This window comes from Hypanus sabinus, chromosome 4 (assembly GCF_030144855.1).
Source record: "Hypanus sabinus isolate sHypSab1 chromosome 4, sHypSab1.hap1, whole genome shotgun sequence".
Lineage (NCBI taxonomy): Eukaryota > Metazoa > Chordata > Chondrichthyes > Myliobatiformes > Dasyatidae > Hypanus > Hypanus sabinus.
Window position 1 is genome coordinate 17,090,481 of NC_082709.1, and position 16,318 is coordinate 17,106,798.

The 16,318-nt window shown below is 37.0% G+C and overlaps 1 protein-coding gene across 6 annotated transcripts in view; it reads right to left on the reverse strand.

Annotated features, from left to right (window-relative positions):
- pkp4 (plakophilin 4) overlaps positions 1-16,318 on the reverse strand; it is a 185,508-nt gene that overhangs the window by 58,311 nt on the left and 110,879 nt on the right. For all 6 annotated transcript variants that reach the window (XM_059966497.1, XM_059966500.1, XM_059966498.1 and 3 more), the window contains 4 exons: positions 16,046-16,259; positions 6,416-6,599; positions 5,679-5,796; positions 1,317-1,508 (listed from right to left, as the gene is read on the reverse strand). In XM_059966497.1, coding sequence (XP_059822480.1) covers positions 1,317-1,508; positions 5,679-5,796; positions 6,416-6,599; positions 16,046-16,259 — 708 coding nt within the window. The remainder of the gene's footprint in view (positions 1-1,316; positions 1,509-5,678; positions 5,797-6,415; positions 6,600-16,045; positions 16,260-16,318) is intronic.

Sequence of the window (16,318 nt, forward strand, 5' to 3'; positions counted from 1 at the left end):
CTGCATTCTCTGAAATGAGTGACAAAACATCAAGTATTAGCAAATAATCAAGTAATCCAAGATGGCAGCCACTCCGGAGCTGATAATCAGTTATTGGTGAAGCGGGGTGTCGTGTGCAATCATAATCGGATGAAAAACGGATGTGGGAGCATGGAAGAACATCTGAAAATCTCCAGGAAGACCTTCTTCATTGCTGCTGCTGCTGTGAGGTCCGGGTCTCTGCTGGGATGAACAGGCCCCCAGTCTTCGGGGTCGCATTGCTGGTGGCTGTTGGCAGGTCCGTCTTAATATGCTCAGCAGAGGATGGTGCTCGGAGAAGATGTGCCGGAGGGGATGGTCGGAGGCTCGGAGGTTCGACAGACTCGGAGTCCACTGTGGTCAGGTCGCTTTCAGTGTGTGCTGTGTCTGCGACGCTGGGTTCGATGGAGCTTTCATTGTGTGCTGCATCTGCGAGGCTGAGTCGGGCGGCGCCATGTAAGTCCATAGCGGGGGTATTCCCTTCTGCCGCCTGCATGGGATGATGAGTCAATCGGGGACCCTGAGGACTTGTGGAAACTGTGTGGTGGTTTCTTTTGAACTTATAGTCTTTTAACATCTTTGGACTATTTTTACTGTGCCCATGGTCTGTTTTGTTATTAATTATGCTATTGTTTGCACTGTTGTAACTATATGTTGTAACTATGTAGTTTTGTGCAGGCCTTGTAGCTTTAGTTTTTGGTCTTGTTTGTCTGGTGGGATTGGAGCTCCTTTCCAGGGACTGTGCTAAGACGGTAGCATGATATTAATACGCAGCAGCCTCTCCGGACTCTGGATTGGGGATTGCAAAACGTTATGTGGATTTTCTGGTGTAGTCTGTTTTGTCATGTGTTTTTGTGACATCATTCTGCAGGAAGGTTGTCTCAATTTTTAACTGTATTGCATTTGTGGTTTTTAAATGACAATAAACTGAATCTGAATCTGAAATACTTTTTAAATATGCACAATGGTGGTTACTTAAAAAAAAATGACAATGAAGGCCTACAAACTGGAGACACAAGAGATTGTAATATGGAGCAAAGAGCAAAGTGTTGAAGGAACTAATTACTCTGGCATCAACTGAGGAGGCAGTGGAATGGTTGATATTCTGGGTCAAGATCCTTCATCAACCCAAAGTACTGAGCATCCGTCTGCCTCCACATATGGTGGCTGATCCTCTGAGTTCCTTCAGCATATACTGTTTTCTGCTAAAGGCCCATAAATTTATTGGTTATTTAACTCCTAACTGCAGTTAAGTCTCAGAATTATACTCATTGTTTCAGAGACTAACAAAGACTTACCTGCTCTTCCTGTGGTTCCTTTTTCTTTTTCTTCTTCTTCTTACCCCAGCAACTGGTCTCAGTATCTTTATTGGGAGAGTCACTACCAAGTAATCCGTCCAGTTCACTTGTTCCCATCAAACGAGCCTGTGGAACTTCTAGTTCCAGACGATATGACAGGTTTCTCAGGATGCAAACACAGTTTTCAACAGTCTAAAATGAGAAGTGTTCACGGATGTCATAAATATCTTGCATTTCAATTAACACCATTTTTATTTTCAATGAGTGTACTAGGGAAAAGTAGAATCACTTTAAAACGACAAAATTTAAACCTCAATCCTGCTTGCCAAACCTACCTAACCTCCACATTCAAGTTTTGTTGCTTTGGCTGGGATATTGAAAGGTTTTATGGAAACTCACGGTGCCATGAGAACAGTGCTATTTATAAAATGTGATACAGTGACCTGCCTAAGCTACAGTGACAGCACCTGCAAAACTTGTGACTCTATTACTGAGAAGCAATACTATACAGTACGTATAAGGAAATATACATTTAAAATATTTAAATTCAATAAGCAGTGCAAAAAGAGAACAAAATAAAACAGTGAGGTAGTGTACCTAGGTTGATGATCCATTGAGAAATATGATGGCGGAGAGGAAAAAGCTGCTCTTAAAACATTGAGTCTGTGTCTTCAGGGTCCTGTCCCTCCTCCTTGATGGTACAAATGAGAAGAGGGGACGTCCCGGGTGATGGGGAGTCCTTAATGATTGATGCAGCCTTTTTGAGGCATCGCCTCTTGAAGATATACTTGATGCTGGGGAGGATAGTGCCCATGATGGAGCTAGTTGAGTCTGCAACTTTCTGCAGCCTTTTCTGATCCTGTGCAGTGGCCACTCCATACCAGTCATGCTATCAGTTAGAATGTTCTCCACGGTACATCTGTAGAAATTTGCTAGAGTCTTTCATGACATAACAAATCTCCTGAAACTTCAAATAAAATCTAGCTGCTATTCTGCCTTCTTTGTAATTGCATCAATATGTTGGGCACAGGATAGATCTTCAGAGACGTAGATAGCCAGAAACTTGAATCTACTCACTCTTCCCACTGCTGACCCCTCAATGAGGACTGGTGTGTGTTCCATCGACTTCCTCTTCATGAAGTCCACAATCAATTCCTTGGCCTTACTGATGTTGAGTGCAAAGTTGTTGTTGTGACACCACTCAACCAGTTGATTTATCTCACTCTCATACAACTTCTCATCACCATCTGAAATTCTGCCAACAATAGTTCATTGCTTTTCCAAATGAAGTTAGCAATGGGCATCAAGTTCTGAGATGCCTACTCCTTGAAAAATAATTGCGTACAAGAATTGTGTCTTGCATCTGTCAAGAGTGAGCCATTGAAATATGTGAAAAAAGGGTATCAGAGTTCAGAATTCAATCCTGGTATCCTCTGTAAGGAGTTGGTACGTCCCCTGTGGAACACGTGGGTTTCCTCTGGGTGCTCTGGTTTCACCCCACAATCCAAACAAGTACCAGTTAGTGGGTTAATTGATCATTGTAAATTGTCCTGTGATTATGCTAGGATTAAAACAGGGATTGCAGGTGGCATGGTTGAAAGGGCTAGAAGGGCCTATTCTGCATTGTATCTCTATATCAATAAATAAATAAAAGTTTAGTCTGGGTAATGAACAAGATGTTTCACCTGCTGGTTCCTCTCCAAACTGTGCACCACACTCTTCAGCAAGTGCACTAAGCCAGCTTATCTTCTGTTTGAAGTTACTTGTTTTCTTATATTAAATCAGATTATTTCTGTGGCTAAGGGCACTAGAGTTAAAAGATTACAAAGGCTGAAAATATGCGTTTGCAGGTCTATTTCTGCAGTAGATCAAATTGAAATTAAGTCTAAACTATACTTGTTTTAATCAAATAAAATGATCAAGTTTTCTTTTACCTAGGCTAACATATAATTTCAGGATCAGAATAAGCTGAGCAATATCATAAAGGTCCGATAGTGAAGTGGGGACAGAAAAGTAGACGTTCGTGAATCAGTGCAGTCAGTGAAGAGCTGTGCCACAATAGCAGAAAGCCTTCTTCTAAACAGAAATTAAATCTCTGAATTTCCATTAAATGAAAGGTATGCCTTTTCTGGTTTTACAATCTAAAGCCACTGCACTTCATAATCATCTACAAATGTACTGCATTTACTTGCACAGATTATTCACCAGCACCTGCCTTACTGCAGAGCTTTACCATCAAGCAGGACAAGGTCTGCAAAAGCATGAGAAATTGTGAAATATGTCACTGATATGTCACCCAGGACATGCACTCTTCTCATTGTTACCACCAGGAAGGAGGAAGGCACACATTCAGTGATTCAGGAACGGCTTCTTCCCTTCTGTCATCCGATTCCTAAATGGATATTGAACCCTTGGACACTACCTCACTTTTTTGTATTATTTCTGTTTTGGCACTGTTTTTGATTAAAATATTTAATATACACATATATTTACTGTAATTGATTTTCTTATTTATTCTTTCCTATATTATCACATACTGCTGCCGCTGAGTTAACAAACTTCGTGACATATGCCAGTGATATTAAATCTGATTCTGTTCCTTCTATGTCACTCAGTCAAAATCCTGGATCTCCCTGCCCTGTGGGAATACCTTCATCAAGGGGACTACAGCAGTTCAGAGTGGCAGCCCACCTCCACTGTCTCGAAGGCAATTAGGCATGGGCAATTTATCTTGCATGTACTACCCAAATCCCAAAAAATTAATCTACAGTAAAAGCTAAAAATGCAATTCCTTCAAAACCCTGGGATAGAAGCTATCAGGATTTGGCAATCTGTCTTTCCTCAGTGCCAATATTTTCTTTAGTACTACTTGGCTTACATTATTTGAGGCTATTCCTGAAGGCACTGATATTTGTTCCTGTGAATATTGAGTCATATTGCTATCCTTTTCGTTCATCAGCTGTAAATGGAAGTAAAATCATTTGATTTTTATTTTATGGTATCATTATTATTTGTTTTGATGGACCCTAAATGTAATTTAAATTCTGTGTTTATTGAACCTATTGAATGGTGAAAGGCCTCAAAGAGGTGGATGTGGAGAGGATATTTCCTCTGATGGGACAGCCTAAGACCAGAGGACATAGCCTTAGAACAGAGCGGTATCCTTTTAGAATTTCTTTAGTTAGAGAGTGGTTAATCTGTGAAATTCATTGCCAGCGGCAGCTGTGGAGGCCAGGTCACTGGGTATATTTAAGGCAGAGAATTATAGATTCTAGATTAGGCAGGGCATGAAGGAGTACAGGGAGAATGCAGGATTTTGGGCAGAGAGGGAAAATGGATCGGGCATGATGTAATGGTGGTGCAGACTCGATGGGCCAAATGGCCTATTTCTGTTCCTATATCCTATGGTCTTATGTCACAGAGTTTTTATATGCTATTTGTTGTGTTTTCTTTCTCCATTACTAGGATCTGTTAGTCTTTGGCATTTTTAAATATATTTAATTTTATATCGTTCCTTTGATTGACCATGGATGTTTTATGTGGTAACTAGAGTTCCTGTCTGGTATAATGGTCTAAATTACTTTTTGAAAGCTTCTCACAGCTCTATTGTGGTTTAAACCAACAGCAATATGTCTAGTTCACTGCCTACTGGTGTGCTCAGTTTATTGTGTTCAGATGGAGTACTGTTTGTGATTACGTGGAATTTTATGTTCTGACCATGATAGGAGCAGGTTCAAAAATAATACTGGGAAATAAAATTGGATAATTATAAGGATGGAAATATCCAGAGATAATAACAATACTGAACAAAAAACCAGCAAGGGCACAGAGGCTGAATAGTTTTCTGTGCTGAATCATTGTATAGTTCCACTGTGTCACCTAAAAATACCCTCAACAGTGATTCTTCAAAACACTGCTGCTTTCAAAACCAAATCTTGATGTCTTTAGGAGGAAAAAATGAGAACTATACTGTATATTGAAGTTGAATGACTGTTGTGTTGTTTTTTTTAAGCGCGTTGCACCAGTCAGCCATTCTTGTCTGGCGCGTGGTGTCAGGATTAGTCTCCTTTCGGATTAACCGGGTCATGATATGAACGTTCCTGACTCGACCCTTGTTTTTTTTTACGAGGCTGAGTGGCTAGTTTGACGCTCGACCCGGCATGGATGGAAAGCGTGTTCAGGGGTGGCCCAACTAGGATTCAAACTCAGGAGCCTTCGCTCCGGAGTCCGGCGATGATGCCATTGCGCCACCAGCTGGCTATGGCTGTTATTAAACTGTCTGGACATACAGAAATGGACTAACTTAAAATTACAGCAATATATAAAGAGAAACATACTGTTCAGGAAAGAGAGATCACAAACCTTGCTATCATAATCAGCAGTATTCACACACATCTGGATTATATATAGTAGGGAATCCACCAAACCCTCACAAGATCGAATTTTCCTACGAGCTTCTTCCCCTGCAGAACTAAGATTTCTGGAAGATAACAAATTTACTAAATTACAATTGGCCAACAGATTCAAGTGAATGTATTAAAACTTATTTTAAAGATAATTAGACAGCTTTTTGCTTTTTCTATGTTCAGTTATTATTTTGTGAAGGGGTGACAAGAGGTGAACTTTTGCAGGAAGAATTAGCTAAACATTATGAAATAGTTTTATGGCTTAGCTAGTGAAAAAACAAGCAAGGATTATCAATAATTTTTTACATGAAATACTTAATACAGGGGCTCCCTGGGTTAAAAATTGACTAGACTTAGAAAAATTATGCAAATTCTCACAAAGATTTTTAATGTATTTTCAAGCTAGTAATAATAAAAATATGTTTTGTAGTATAACGTTAATGACAGCATATGGTAGATGGTACATATTTCATTACTTTAATTATGGGTAACTTTTGGGTGATTTTTCAATGAAACAAAAGACATAGCAAATGGTGATATGGTATGGATTATGAGAGAAAACAGACATTTCTGATTTATGGAAAAAACAGCCTCAGAACTGAACCGTTTGTAATCAAGGACTTGTTTTAGCTCCACCTCTTTTACATCAAGCCTAAAATGTTGTTAAAAAGCTAAGACTATTGGGTTACTTACCTTAGACATCCAGTAGTATTTCGTAGAACTAATGAAGTATGGAATTTCACTTTCCTGTCTTCATCAAAAGAAGAACTGCTCCATCCAGAATGAGGTATCACTACACTGTTTGTGAGAGTTGTTAGAGCATCGCGGATAATTGGCATCTTCACTGCATCACATGAAGACAAATTCCAGAGGACTCCTTCAAAAAAAAGTGTCCATTCATTCCCTAGTATTTACTGGATTTATACCTGTAGCTTGCTTCTTAGGAATGAAAGAAATTCAATTGTGCAGATTTGTGTTTTGGTGGATGATCGCCTTTTCAGGGACAGCTGAATAGACCACAGGCTCTTTTCCTGTCATTGCTTTCATTACTGATCGTTTCTAAGTAGATTTGCAGTTTGTCTTTTGTTAATTAGGTTGAAGGGACTATAGCTTCAAGGTTTCCACCAATTCTTTTCTCTAGTTATGATGGGCTATTTAAAGGATCCCTTTGGAAATAACAGGCAACTATTTTGAAATCATATTTCAGCACTTAATTTGTCATCTTTCTTTTCAAAACTTTTCTGTTAATCACCAGAAATCATGATATTTTAAAGATTGCAATTCTGATTTTCTGGATTTCAAATATCAAAAACTGATACAAGAAAATTTGAATATTAATAAACATCCTAATAGATAAGAAGCAAAATAGTTATAATTGACAAACATTAGCTATAATGAAAATAAATAGGAAATCCTAAATCCCATTTTGTATATAAATCAATTCATATTACAGCTTTCTTTTAAGATTTCTAAGTTAAATTACTTATCCTTGTGATCCATTCCTAAATTTTCTAGATTTTTAGACTCCATATATCTGCATCAGTTAATTTCAAGACGATTAACCTTAACCTTTTGTATTGTCATACAGTTTGAAATTTGGGTGGAGATATCAATTGAGAAAGAGAAATAAACTTCAGTCTGGGTGTTTATGTGACACTACCTTTCTGAAATTGCTGCCTTTTGCTAGGACACTGCTCCTTGTAATTTGCCTTAATGACAAAGGTTAATGTATGAATGTAGATGGTAAGTATCAATATCAATTAAAAACGGGGAAATGATGGATATACTTAACACATCAAGCAACATCTATGAAGAGAGATACAAGGTCTACCTTTTAAATTGATGACCTTTCTGTAAAGTAATTTCAGCATTATATGTTATTTTTATAAGTATTTCTTTACTTAAAGACCATTGTGAATTAATTGCCTTCAACTTGTGAATGTAGACTTTACTCTATCTTAGAAAAGAGTGGAAGCTGTGCCTGATATAGTGTTCCATTGCTTGAGGTAATATCCTAGCAAAAATTTTTTTAGTAAAACATAGACTGATGTTTAAACTGGAAATATTTTGGTCCTAAAGTTCTTGAATTACATTGGTCTTTTTCTTTACCCCTGCACTCTTTAGAAATGTTTCTCAGAACATTACATAAGATCACAAAGACTTGAATCACAGAAGGAAGACATTTAACTTGTTGCCTTTGTGGGAAGCAATGAATCTTGATTTCAATGGGATTCGTGTGCAGAAAATTAATAAATGATGATGTACTTCTAGAAAAGGGGTTCCAAACCTGGGGTCTGTGGATAAGATTCCAGGGGATCTGTGAACTTGGATGGGAAAAAAAATTACATCTTTATTTTCACTAACTACTTACTGAAATTTAGTGTTTCCTTCAATTACTTGTTTTTAAAAGTATTTCAATACAATTGTTTTCTTTCATAATCCTACATATTTAATTTTATACATTTAAATACATGATTCTGAGGAAGTGTCCATAGGCTTCACTGGACTGGCAAAAGGATCCATGGCATAAAAAAGGTTAAGAACCCCTGTTCTAGAATAAGAATAATATGGAAGTTCATAGTACTGGGAATAATAGCTGATGTTAGACCAAGAAATAGGGAAAAAAAGAAAAAAAAGCTGGGAATTTAAGCAAGAGAAGGATCATATTGTGTGGCAAAATTTTTCTTGTATTTTGTTGAGGAATCAGAAAGCGGTACCACAAGGATCTCATTTGGCATGTATTTAAATAATGCAAAGAGTTGGGTTTTAAAGAGTTGAGAGGTAGCAAAGAGAAAAGTACTTGGTGTGATAAAGAAAGCACCATTTCCAGGAGGCAGTTTGAACAGTAAGCGCTCCACCTAAGTCAGGGTTGGTAATGCACATGAAGACATTGTGACATGGAAGACTGATAAAACATGAGACTTTAGTGGTTGGCTTACAAGTTATATAAAGAAACTGGTATTTAACATAATGGCAAATGCATTGATGGTCCGCTATCTAAATAAAGTAAATGTTTGGGGACCCATTTAGCTTAATATGATCTCATCTCCAGATTACCTGCACACTAGTAACTCTCTCTGTAATACAGCAATCTTATACTTTATTTAATATTTCAAATGTTTAGCCTACTTAATTATTTCACACTAATTGGGTAGTTTTACTTAAGATTATGACTATATTATTATTATTAGCTTTGCTAAAGAAAATTCACTGATAAATACATTCACATTCCAATACACACATTTCCACTTCTGCAATGCATTAAGATACGTGTTATTTCTTAGCCCAATGACGTAATACAGATCGACTTACACTCAATAAACCAAATGACAATATAAAATTATAAAAGGCATTTTCTGTGCTCTGAACAATAGTGATTAACGTTTCGCAACTTTGTGATTTATAGATGAAGACTGAAGTCATTAATAATAATTAGGCATGTTTTACTTGTTTCATTATTACTGATTTTTTGAGCCTTTGTGTGTGGCTATACAGTACATGTATGAACCGAGTGGATCCTGGAAGTCTCCACATTAAGTTCTTAATTATTTAGCTATTAACTTTTACATTTAAATTATAATAGAATTAGAATACAGGAAACAGGTCCTTCGTCCCAACTTGTTCATGCTTCCATAAGCTAACCCTATTTGCCTACATTTAGCCAGATCGCGTCACAACCTTTCCTATCTACATAGCTGTCCAAATGTCTTTTAAATATTGTAATTGTACCTGCCTCTACCACTTCCTCTGGCAGCTCATTTCATATACCCACCACCTTTTGTGTTAAGAACTTGCCACTTAGGTTCCCTTTTGATTTTCCTCTCTCAGTGTAAGCCAGTGCTCTCTGGTTTTACACTACCCTACTCTTAATGACATCCTTCCTCTTGCTTGGCAACTAGAAGCGCAGTCTCATCAATGTCTTATACAGCTTAAATGATGTTCCAGCTCTTGTACTCATGCCTTGGCGAATGCCACTTCACCACTCTGTCTACCCATGTCATCACTTTCAGGGAACTATGTACTTGTACCCCTACAACATTCTCCAGGGTCCTGTAATTCACTGTGCAAACCCCGCACGGTTTTAACATCCTACAATGCAACAGTTCATACTGGTCCATAATAAACTCCACATGTCATTCCTTGTCAAACTTTCCCAGATGATCTAGATCTTAATAACTTTCTTCCCTGTCCACTATACCCCCAGTTTTTGATGTCATCTGCAAAATGACTAACTATCCCACCAACATTCTCATCCAGACATTAATATAGGTGATAAACAACAGGGGATTCAACAGCATTCTAGCTGCACACACCATGAATCACAGGCTTCTCAGCTGTAAAACAAATCTCCATCACTATCCTCTCACTCCTACCATCAAGACAATTTTGTATTCAAATGATTGGTTTGCCTTGGAGCCCATGTGATCTAACCTTCCAGACCAGCCTACATATGAGAACTGACTAAAGTATACTTGGGCAACGTCTACCACCCTGCTTTCGTAATCTTTTCAAATAATTCAATCAAAAAATTTGGATCAGCTATTTTGCAGAAGACAACAAGATTGGGGGTGTAGTGGACAGTGAAGAAGGCTATCAAGGCTTGCAGTGGGATCTGGACCAGCTGGAAAAATGACAGATGGAATTTAATGCCAACAAGTGCGAAGTGTTGCATTTCAGTAGGACCAACCAGGGTAGGTCTCACACAAGTGAATGGCAGGGCGCTGTGTAATGTGGTAGATCAAAGTGATCTGGGAATACAGGTCCAGAATTTCTTGACAATAACATCACAGGTAGATATGGTCATAGAGGAAGTTTTTGGCATATTTGTCTACATAAATCAACGTATTGAGTTCAGCAGATGGGATGTTATGTTGAAGTTGTAAAAGACATTGATGAGGCCTAATTTAGAGTACTATGTGCAGTTTTAGTCACCTACCTACAGGAAAATTGTAAATAAGTTTGGAAGAGTACAGAGAAAATTTACAAGGATCTTGCTGGGTATGGAAGACCTGAAAGATTGAATAGGTTAGGATTTTATTCCTTGGAACGTAGAAGATTGAGAGGAGATTTGATGGAGATATACAATTGTTATGAGGGGTATAGACAGGGTAAATGCAAGCAGGCTTTATCCACTGAGGTTGGATGGGACTACAAGAGGTCATAGGTTAAGGGTGAAAGGTGAAAAGTTTAAGGGGAACATGAGGGGACATGTCTTCACTCAGTGGGTCGTGAGAGTGTGCAATGAGCTGCCAGCACATGGTGCATGCAAGCTCAATTTCAATGTTTGAGAGAAACTTGGTAGAGCTATGGTAGGGCTATGGTCCCGGTACAGGCTAATGGGAGTAGGTAGTATAAATGGTTTGGCATTGACTAGATGGGCCAAAGGGCCAGTTTCTGTGCTGCACCTTTCTATGACTTTTCTAAAATTGTAGACACAATTTCCCACACAGTATTACCATTCCAAATTCATAATCCCCTCCCCATCACTGACGTAGTTCCCTGGCTTGTCCCTGCAGCCCTTCTTAAATAAAAGCACATCATTAACTATCTTCTAGTCCTTCAGTATCCCATCCATTGCTAACAATGAATCAAGTATAAACATCAGCAACTTCTTCCTTGGCTTCACACAATGTCCTGAGGTACAGTTGGTCAGACTTTGAGGGTTTATCCACCTCCTGTGTTTTAATGCCTACAGCACCTCCTCGTCTGTTATGTGGTTATGTTTCAGGTTGTCTCAATTTTCCTCACTAAATTTCTTAGCTTCTATCTTCTCCACAATAAGTACAAATGAGAAGTATTACCTTTTAACTTCCGAATACATTTTGAAACGTGACAGTGTATCTAACCTTATTGTAAAATTATCAAGACAGGAATGTTTGGGAAGTGAGATTCAAAAGCAAAAGCACCTCCCCCCATTAAAAAAATAAACACCATCTGCCTTCTACCAGTTGGAGATTTTTTTTTGTGTGGTATCCAAGGCTGAAATGACTTGGAACTTCAGAGAATATATCACTCTTTGTGGAATTGAAGACCACAAACAATGCATTTCCAATAAGAGATCCATCAATACATGGTTTGAAATACTAATAAATTGCTGGATAAGCTAACAAATGATGAAAGGGTCACAAATAGCCATACTTGGCATTACTTTAAGATCAATTGAAATTTTATTTAAGCTTATAATCATTCCTCCCTGGGCTATGCAGAATGAACAAGATATAAGAAAGAATTTCCAGAAGGATGAAGCATAGAAATATATAGCCAAGGGCCCAAGATGTTTAAACAGAAAAGGGATAAGATGTTCTGAGGATCACATCTGGTATACCAGCAGACCAAGGGTGCCTAGACTTGTCAGTACTGAGACATGATGGGGTGGGAGGACAGAGGCAGTGGTGCCAGGCAAAGCCTCATGGAGGCTGCAATTCCTGTCCAGAAGACAATATGTAACAGAATATTCTGCACTTTGCTGATCATTGCTTACAGATCAAATGTCAAATTCAAGATTTCGCAGGTTGGAAATGTCACTAAAACTCACACTTCAATCCTATGTAATGCCAGACCCAAGATAAAATATGTTTAATTATTATATCATTTTTATTACTAATTGTTTACTCCACTTCTTTTAATAAATTTTATATTTGTAAGTTTTAGAAATTAGATTAATTTTATTATTTTAAATGTTAGCAACATTTCAATTGTTTAAATCAAGAAGCCAATTTCTTTCACTAATTTTTGTCTTCTGTAAAGGCCTGTCAGATCTTTACTATGAGGATCTTCAACACTGCATTGCCTGAGGCATGCCTGCTATTGAGACTTTGCTAACTGACTCCAGTGAAAGGCCCTTGCATCAGCAGCAGTTGACTGCAGATAGGTGGAGTCAAATAGGTATGGACTCTGGCAGGCAGGGTTCAGGAAGATCGAGCCCTATGTTCAATCCCTGTTGCCAATACAGGAGAAGAACAGATTACTTAATTTCAGAATAACAAGCTTAACTGTTAGAAGCGCAACACAACTTTCTAAAATGTATAGCCTTTTTTGGCTCATTCAATCAAAAATTCTGGACAGATTAACTTATTGTACTCACTGAAGGCAAAATCTGTAACCATTGCACAACATCATTGCCCTGTGATTTTTCCAAATCACACTGATGGTATACACTGCACTTTTCTCCCTTCATATCCTTCTTATATATCCTTTAATCTTTTGAATTATTTTCATATCACTGGTCATCTTCAGATTACAAATGCTCAATTTATGGACACCTATATCTACCAACGTATTCCTATAATATCATTAAAAGTGACATTAACAGCAGAACTAGTTTCCTCTCTCTCCACTCTCAGTAATTGTCCTTTCTTATTAGTCATATGTGTTTTTGATGTTATTCATTATAATACTGTGGAGCAACAGTTACCATAATGAGTGATTTTTGTATTCTTTTTCTAACTTATGAATAAAATTTTATGGGTCAGTAAAAAACGAATTCTATTCATTGGCCAGGGATTACCGAGCATTTCTTATTGCTCTTGTAAAATCCATTCAATAGACAATTTTCCTGCAATTCTTCCTTGGACAAAGTAGTTTTTACCTTTTGAAGTTGCTAGTACCCATTGATTACTATTTGCAAACTACCACATAAATCTTCCAATAGAATTATTATAATAATACCCTTATTCATCTTTGCATGTTCATCTTTGTTTCTTTTTATCTTTTTATGTTCATCTTTTTTGATTTCTGCAAAAATGTTTTTTAAAATACAGGATATTTTGCAATGTTTCAATCAATTCCCTCCTAATAGCACTTTTATTACTGCAAAATATTTAAGGTTAATTTCTTAACTTCCTTCATTACCTATTCTTTGTCTTAATATAATATCTCCTCTTACCTCTTCATCAACTGTATTTTGAAAAATACTGCTACTAGAAAAAAATTGCTTCATTTAAGAAAACCAGACATTTAGGAAATATTGTAATATTCTCTGATATTTAATGAATATTTTCAAAAATTATATAGGTTTGAAACACTTTTCAGAGTGTTAAATCAAAGTGCTGTGATCTTTTTATAATGGAGTTTCTTTTAAGTTGTGTTTAAAAGTACATAGGCACTTTAATAATTCACATATTTTAGGAATTACCTAAAATTAATAAAAATGCTATTGTTTTCTGGTGTTTTTTGTAACTATCATACTGGTGGTTCATTTAGAACTTCATTTTGTTTTCATGACAGGTTCCACTTAAATCACTGCAGTTCCAAATATCTCAAATGAGAAAAAGCATCCCAATTCTTTCACTCTTGACAGCCTTGTGTATAACAACGTCAGAAAAAATACTTGGTTTTCAAATAAATAATCTGGCTATTTTATGGTAGTCAATTTATGAAGGCTACATGTACTGGAATTCAGTTAGAAATGTTGCTAGCAAATTTTATGTGATTGTCATGCTAAATCAGCAATCATCCCCCTTGTTAGTTGCTCTCCACATTCCCTGATAATTTTTCCCTCAGTGGTTCTCACTGTGCAGTATTTCTTGTCAGAGTTGTTACTTTTCCCAGAAGAGCAGAGCCAACAGCTGTGGTCTAAGTGTTCAAAAAATGGCTGCTTGGGCTTTTGAGGTGAGTAGAGAGCTGGACAGAAATAATGCTGAGCTGAGGACGATAATAAAAAGCAGCTAGAGGTCACAAGCAACAAGCAGTGTGCCAAAGGTTATACTGGCCAAGCAATAGAGCAGTGAGCATACATAAAATATAATGTTAAAAAGAGAGATAAAAATTAAAAACAAAACTTACCAGTTAAAAAGGTTGAAAAAGAAAATGTCAGATGGGCTAATGCTGCCTATATGGGAGAACTGAAAGGCAATGAAAGGTAAGTATAACAGTAATGCAAGCAGGTGTTATAGCATTACTCATTAATAGTAATGTCAGCAGGTGTTATATTAGATATTAGCAATTATAGCAAGTTATGACAAAATCATTACACAGGATGTGTGACATCAAGAAGAGTGTTCAGCTATAGGTGCAGAGGTAGTTGAAACAAAAGTGGTTGCAGCAAATCCCGGAAGCAGCAGCAGTATGGTTTGTGGTTGATAAGAGTAGCAAATACCCACTTGAAACATCTGTACGATTTTAAATTAGTCTTACTATTGTGGCATAATCTGTACACTGAAAGAGGCTCTTATTCTCCCAACTTTGTTAGCGACTGTTATCAGTGCAATGTAATTGACAAGGATACCGAGAAAATGTTAATCATGCCAAGGTGAAAACTTCAACCATAGCCAAAATTTATTGATCAAAATAAAATTATGGAAGATGTTTAACTTACAAATTGAAAATGCTTTTGTTTTAAAAATATAGGCTTTAACATAACAAAGCAGGTAACATACACCTCAAATGTGTTTTATCCGAGCAAAATGCATACTGAGTGAGGAAGCAATTCAGCATAAAGTCTAATTTTAAACCAAATGTACCCTCTGAAGTTTATGATAATCTCTATTCCAGAATGCCATCCACCACATTCCAAAAATCCCACAATTGGCATTAAAAACAGGAAATAAGAAGAAAAACTCAAGCCTCCTGTGTGTCAACCTCCCGACAGGGTATCAATATTAGAGGAAGAATATCCAAAATTACTTAAAATTTGAAGAATTAACGATTTTCAAAGAAAGAAAAAAAAAATGAATCTCAGAAATTGGACGAGATGGTCTTTCATTGTGAAATCTAGATTTGTAAAGTAGCATTATAAATAACTTGAAATTATTTTGTTTTCTATTTATTCCCTACATTTTATTTGATTATGCTTACTGTCGAATTATGGAACATCAACTACAAGCAGCAGTAGTTTGGACTATCATATCATTACCAATAAGTGACACTTTGCCAAATTATAGCTGATTGAAATGAACCATTCAAGACACAACCATATTGCAGAGAAGGAAGGAGGTCAGTAAATTACATGAATTGAACAGTATTATTATGATGCAGTACATAATGATGCAATCAGGCCTTTGTTTTAGATTCCTAGCAACAGCATTCTTCACAGCAATCAATAACAGAACTTCACAAATATAATTAAAGTTAAATTACTGCCACCCTGAATTGAAACCACACAAATTGCCTTTTAAAAATTATAAAGAATATTGATTTGCAATCACCTTTAGGCGGCTTGGCGAACACGTTTTGGTACTGAGCCACATAAGTAAAATTTGCCCCAAGGTTGAGACCCTCAAGACAAGGATTTAGAATCCACAATGAGGCAAAACTTGATGAGTATAAAACGAATCAGTTCCAACGTTTTATTTTATTAAAGTAGTCAAAGAAGCCAACACTTACCAGTAATAAGCTCCCTCATTTCAGCATCGACAGTTTTTCGTAACAAGCGCAATAAAGCTGGGATTCCACCAGCATTTTTCACAGCTACTTTATTGTCATCAGTTGTTCTTCCATAAACCAGATTGCGAAGGGCACCACATGCATTCTTTTGTACTTCAAGAACTTTATGATCCAGAAGATCAACTAAGTATTTAATTCCACCTAATAAGCACACCTTGAGCAAATAAGCAAGATATATAACTCATCTTTATTATTCTGTACATCTTTTGATAT